General features: G+C 35.6%; 1 protein-coding gene across 11 annotated transcripts in view; it reads right to left on the bottom strand.

Moving 5' to 3' along the window:
* Positions 1–3,911: 3,911 nt before the first annotated feature.
* MFSD8 (major facilitator superfamily domain containing 8) overlaps positions 3,912–7,103 on the bottom strand; it is a 37,618-nt gene continuing 34,426 nt past the window's right edge. For all 11 annotated transcript variants that reach the window (XR_015144297.1, XR_015144298.1, XR_015144296.1 and 8 more), the window contains one exon: positions 3,912–5,377. Coding sequence is in view for 7 of the 11 variants with exons in the window: in XM_086346793.1 (XP_086202919.1) it covers positions 5,171–5,377 (207 nt within the window). In the remaining 4 variants the exon portion in view is untranslated. The remainder of the gene's footprint in view (positions 5,378–7,103) is intronic.

Genomic DNA, 7,103 nt, shown 5'->3' with positions numbered 1-7,103 from the left:
CTTTATTGATTTATTTACTTAATTTAAAATAACTTAGTAAACTTATTGCCTATTTAAGAGGAGGCAAATGAATTTTAAAAATTAACTTTTTAAATGGTAAGTACATTGTTTCTCTACCTTTATCTGAAAATATCTATATATTAATGATAAACATTTTAACAATGAAGAATTCAACAGTGCAGTTAACATGAGGAATGGTGGCTCGGACAGTAGAGAATCCACCTGCAATCTGCGAGACCTGGGTTCGATCCCTAGGTTGGGAAGATCCCCTGGAGAAGGGCATGGCAACCCACTGTAGTATTCTTCCCTGGAGAATCCCCATGGACAGAGGAGTCTGGCAGGCTGCTGTCCATGGAGTCACAAAGAGATATGACTGAGCGACATAAGGAAAAAGAATATTCGATGGTGAGACAGCCATTCTTAATGAAATACTCAAGGTAAAGTAGGAATAAAATGAAACTACTTAAATATAATAAACTGTTACACAGTGTTTTTTTCCCTGCTGATTTTTATAATCAGAGAATATTGGAGCCATTCCATTGAATACCTGTTGTCACAGTTATTCAACACTGATTTGGAGGTTGCAGTCTAAAGCAATGAGAAGATAATAGTTTGTGGCATAAATTGCACAGTTAATAAGAAAGACAACCCAATTTAAAAAAAAAGGACAAAAGATATGAACAGATAATTCACAAAGGAGAAAATCCATAAATGAGTCAGAACATACCACATCTGAAGTTGGAGAAATATAAGACTAAAAAATAATTTCCTTTTATCAAAGAGATTGGTTAAAAAAAAAAGTCCTAGTGCTACCATGAGGAGGGCGTTCTCAGGTGGTGTTGATTAGAGTATAAATGAAAAAGCAATCTGACAATATTAGAATTAACATATTTTAATACACTGGCAATCCAACTTTGGGGAAGAAAATTATATAAACCATTCTCTTAGGGAGAAAAATATGATTAAATGTAAGAATTTCCTCTTAAAAATAGAAATAAAGGAGTTCTTAGCTTAATTTTGAAGCTAAAGACTCAAATATATTTTGCTTTGACTGAATTTAAGTATTTTTTTAAATTATCTCTTTCAGTCTTAACGTGTCTTTATGTTTCAGGCATTTCTCTTATATATACTATATAGCTAAATTTTTTCAATCCAATGTAATATGCTCTGTAGTCTACTTTGTTTACATTTATTATCATTTCTGATTTCACTGTCATTACAGTTCTGTTGTATTTATTTTCCAACTTTTTAAAAAATTTTATTTTCCAGCTTATTCTGTGTTTTCTACTTGTTTGCTTTTCTTTTCCTTTACTCCCTTCTTTCAGGTTGAATTTCCTTTTCGTATGCATATTATCTCTAGTATTTTAATTTTCCTCCATCTTTAATTTCCATTATAAAATTATCTGTGGCATCTTATTACTCTTGTGTTCCTTCTAATTTGTTCATGTCTGAAATTATTTTTTTAAGTTTCTTATTTCCTGAGCTCTGCCAGCAATATTTTCATACCTTATTATCTTATTTTTCTAGTTCATTGGGAAATATTCCCATTTCTCAGTTTTTCAAAATACAGTTTTGTCATTTTTTTTTGCCTTTCGTTCAGAGTTTCTTTCAGCTCATTTTATAATACATTCTGTTTTTATCTGTTTATGGGCATATCTATCTGGCATGCTGTTGTTATCTATCAGAACATTTGGTCAACTGCACACTTTCCCTGTTTCTCCTCAGTAATTCCAGTAAATGGCATCTGCATCACTAGTTTTTCATTTCAAATCCTGGCACTCATTCTTAACACCTTATTTTACCTTTAATCTAGTCACAAATTAATCCTGCTAACTCTACCTCTAAACTGCATTCAACATGCTTTTAATTCCCAGTTCCACTGTCAGTTCCGTAACTGAAGTCACCAGCATCACACATCTTTACTATGACAATAGCTTCCTTCACATCTTCAAACATCTACTCTGGCCTCCTGTATCAGCCAGGGGTTTTAGTTACAAACTAAAACACAATCTAACCTAAGGAGAAAGTATTTATTAGAGGATATTAGCTCAGACCCTCTAGGAGGGACAGAGATTCAGGCTCTGCAGCTAGGAACAATGGCTGTTATCACAATGCATGAGCTGTCCCAGAAGAGACCCTGCCACCCATGCTCAGCACAGACCCCACACCCACCCTGATGAAGCTAGGGGACTAGGTTCTGGGAACCCTGACACTACTTGCTCCAAAACTGAGCCACTGACCTCACTCCCTCCAGTGAGGTAATTTCTCCAATTACCTCAACAATACCATTTTACATTTGACTTAAAACAAGATCCAAAATGAGATCTACATAATGCTCTATAGCCGGCGTGCCACAACTACTGAAGCCTGTGCACCTAGAGCCTGTGCTCCACGAGAGAAACCACTGCAGTGAGAAGACCGCACCACAGTGAAGGGGAACTCCCGCTCACAACTAGTGAAAGCCTGTTCACAGCAGTGGACACCAAGGGCAGCCTAAATAATTTTTAAAATCCACAGTGAAATATATCCTCTTTGTTAAAAATGGCTATCATCAAAAAGATAAATAGAAAAACTAAGTGTGTACAGAAAGGGAACATTCATGTACTGCTGATGGGAATGTAAATTGGTATAGCCTCTGCAAGAGTGTGGAAATTCCTCAAAAAATTAAGAACTACCATGTGATCTAACAATTCCACCAGGTATATATCCAAAGATGAAGGCAGGATATCAGGAGACATGTGCCTTCTCATGTTACTACAGCATTATTTACAACAGCAATGAGATGATAGACAACCTAGGTGTCCATCAGCAGACGAATGGATAAGGAACCAGTGAGCCAGTAAAGTTGCTCAGTTGTGCCCAACTCTGTGATCCCATGGACTGTAGCCTACTAGTCTCATCCATTCATGGAATTTTCCAGGCAAGAATACTGGAGTGGGTTGCCATTTCCTTCTCCAGGGGATCTTCCCGACACAGGGATGGAACCCAGGTCTCCCACATTACAGGCAGATGCCTTACCATCTGAGCCACCAGGGAGGTTTTCAGTTAAGTGTGTGTGTGTGTGTGTGAATATTACTCAGCCATAAGAAAGGAGATTCTGCCATTTGTGACAACATGGATGGAACCTGAGGGCATTATGCTAAGTGAATAATGATAGAGACGGACAAATACTGTATGACACCATTTGTATGTGGAATCTAAAAGAGCCAGACTATTAGAGGCAGAGTGGAATGATAACTGCCAGGGGCAAGGGAGTGAAGGGAATGGGGAGATGTTGGTCTAAGAGTACAAACTTCCTGGTGATTATAGTTAGTAACACTACTGTATACTTAAAAATTGCTAAGAGTTGATTTTAAGGTTCTCACCATAAAAAAAGAAACTAATTATGTGATATGATGGAGGTGATAGCTAATGCTATTGTAATCATTTTGCATTATTCAAGGATCAAATCAACATGTTGTATACCTTAAACTTAAACGTTATATGTCCATTATATCTCAATAAAGCCAGAAAAAACAAAAAGACACAGGAAAAAGATAACCCTCTACATACCAAGATGGCTTCCCAGGTAGCTCAGTGGTAAAGAATCCACTTGCCAATGCAGGAGACACAGGACATGTGGTTCCAATCCCTCAGTCAGGAAGATCCCCCTGGAGGAGGAAATGGCAACCCACTCCAGTATTGCCTGGGAAATTCCATGGACAGAGGAGCCTGGCAAGCTACAATGATGGGGGTCGCAAAGAGTCAGACATGACAGAGTATGCACGCACTACTTACCAAGGAGAAAAGCCTCAGAAGAAACCAACCCTGCTAGCACTTTGATCTTAGACTTCTAGACCAGAACTGTGAGAAATAAATTTGTTATTCAAGCCACCCCACCACTACCACCAAAGAAAGGACAGCAAACAATATAAAGTGCAGATTATAATGTTTACTCTCGGTTTTGAAAATTTTTATAACAGTAGGAAACACTTGGGAAAGTATTTAGAAACATTTTTGCATTTTGGGGTAATACAGATCATCCATCTATATAGCTCTGTACTAGTCCCGTTTAGCAGCATTCAGATTCGTGTGAGGTAGTGATGTGTACATAGTGTAATTTAGCCAACTTCTAGTAAACTCGGTAAACTGTTAAAGGCATTTTACCTAGATATTCATTAAATAACTATATTGGGGCTACCATAGCCTATCCAAATTTTAAATCCTGTGGTTCTGAGTAGCTATGCAGACAAGATTGAAAACTGCTGGGTCTTCCCTACCACTACTGAGACAAGAGAAAAAGTAAATAAAATAATAGTTTTTCTCTAGAACTTAAGGGAGTTGGAAAATGCCAATAATTTTAACATTTTGGTGTTCAGTATATGTATATAATAACACATTATCTGGCTTATGTTTCTAAAGTTGAATTAATTATTAGGCCTTGAAAGAAAAAAGTAGTCATCCCTACTACAGGTAGTGAAATCCATTTTGATCTATTGATGATCTTTCTTTATTGCTCAAATATGAGCATTATTCATACACATTTATTAACTTAGGGGTTACTTAGTAAGAACCAAAACTAAAGTAAGATGCAAAGTATAGTATTAAAAATCATGACTTATAGAAGCTAAGGCAGGATGACAGGCATGGTAAGTGGAAATTTTAAGTCATGATTTTATTTTATAAGGAAAACTTGATAATAACAGAAAATATATTTTTTAGTAAATAAAAAGGAGCTGTCTTTCAATAAAAATCCCCCTATTTAGGTAAATAATTTCTGTGATTTCATTCTATCACAGGTAATTCATACAGAACTCTCCCTATGATTTCACTGCATAGATCTTCTCATTATTTTAATGACACTTCTGCAGTTTGACTTAAGGATATAACTTCACATTTATAGAGCACCATCTATTCATTCATGACTTCATGCCATCCCCCAAAAAAGGTCTTATGGAAACTGTTTCTTTTTTTGAGATAAGGAAAACTATAATCTAGAATTTTCATATTACCTTGCTAGTCACAATTACACATAGAATTCCCTATTTTATTCAATATACGTTCTTGTTTTGCAACATACACTATTACCTACAACCTGACTTTAGGAAACTGACTCGTAGCAGTTGTCAAGAAGAGTCTTAAAAAAGAGAAAGTTCCACACAAGTGTACTTTCCACACAGTCTTAGCTAGGTTACTCTTGAATCCTTCCATGCCTTACAGAAAAAGCAATGAGTCTTCTGTAAACCACACCCAGGAGTGTGACGGTGAGCACCACCATCCCACACACTAGGCTGAAAGCCCACCGTGGACCCCAGGCAGTGTACACTTGGCTGATGAACACAGGTCCAAGAATCCGTGCTGCACTTCCAGACGCTGTTAACCAGCCCATGTACACACCCTGTGGAGGGAGAAGCACACTCATAATCAGGTGTAGTCATTTTCTCTATCTGTTGTTTTTAAATTAATTACAAAGTGCCTCTCTATAAATACCACAAATAATGAATGATAAACTTATTTGATATACTATTTAGGAAAAATAAAAGTGTATAAAAGAACAAACACTGTCTACTGAAATGATTTATAAACTTACCTTTTAAGGCTAACATTTGTTTTGTACTTGCTATTTTCCAGACACTACATTAGGTGCTTTACATATATTATTTCCAATGTTCACAAATTTCTATGATTGGTATTATCCCAAATTAGCAAGCAAGGAAGCTAAAGCTCAGAAAATTCAAGTAACTTATCCAAGAGATTCGAAGCCCTATTTGGCTGACTCCACTGTATTAATTTCCATGTCACCACAATGTCACTGCTCCAACTACAATGTCCAAAATGCAGCATTACTTTTAATATCCCCCCAATTGTAAATAACCTGTCAAATGTGGATTAAGTAAATAATTTATGGCACATTTAATAAATGGAATGCTACACAGTTGCTTAAAAGGCCATCCATATACAGAATAAGATCTTATAATGAGAATAACATCTATTCGCATTGACATAGAAAGTCATGGTATATTAAAGGGAAAAAAATCCAAAATGTAGAAAAAACTTTATATACTTGAGATATAATTCATATTTTTTTAAAAGGCATGAGGGTGGATATACTTGAAAAGGCATAACAAAAGTCATGAAGGGTACAAATGAAGTACACTATGAAGTGGTTAACTATAGTATGATGGGCTAAGGGGATCCTTCCTTTTCTGCTATATACATTTCAAATTATTTGACTTTTCCTGCAACTATCATGTATTGTTTTTGTAACTAATATGCATTTATTCCTGATTTTGAAAATGTGAAAATATAACTTTATAGATTAAAAAATCCAGAAATTACTAAAATGTTTATGATTTTAGTTTAAAAACAGTGATAATGAACTTTTTTTAATCTTTGCTTTATTTAAAGAAAAACACTAATTTCTACCTTGAAAATGCAAAACCATCAGTTTAATTTTTATAAAAAGGAAGATACTGTTTTTCATTTTGTTGCCATTTAAATAACTGCTTCCCAGGTGGTGCTTGTGGTAAAAAACCTGCCTGCCAATGCAGGAGACATAAGAGATGCAGGTTTGGTCCCTGGACCAGAAAGATCCCCTGGAGGAGGACTTGGCAACCCACTCCAATATTCTTGCCTGGAGAATCCTATGGACAGAGGAGACTGACGGGCTACAGTCTACACAATCGCAGTCAGACTTACTGAAGCGACTTAAGCATGCATGAAGGAAAGTCAGAAGTAAAATCTGAAATAACCTAAATGTACAATAACAGGAAAATGACTGAGTAAATGATGATACATACATAAGATGGAATATGTCTCCATTAAAAAATAATTCCTTAATATAAAATGTTATGGGAGAATATTTGCAGCATAATTTAAAAAAACAGTTTAAAAAATAGTATCAAAGATATAGTCCTATTTTTGTGTTAGGCCCACACACCCATGCACACACACACGGATAAAGACTCTAAGTGGAAGTATATTTCACCAAACTGTAGTACTTGTCTCTTTGATACTTTTCTCCATTTTGCTTCTATACTTTTTCTAAGTTTTAAATAATGAATATGGAAATTCTTATAAGAACAAATTTAAAATAACAAAACTGCTGCATACTTTTCCAACTA

This window comes from Bos grunniens, chromosome 17 (genome assembly GCF_055505025.1).
Source record: "Bos grunniens cultivar Pamir isolate PY7600 chromosome 17, Bosgru_T2T1.0, whole genome shotgun sequence".
Lineage (NCBI taxonomy): Eukaryota > Metazoa > Chordata > Mammalia > Artiodactyla > Bovidae > Bos > Bos grunniens.
The sequence above is the reverse complement of the archived record's forward strand: the minus strand, read 5'-3'. Positions and strand labels throughout refer to the sequence as shown.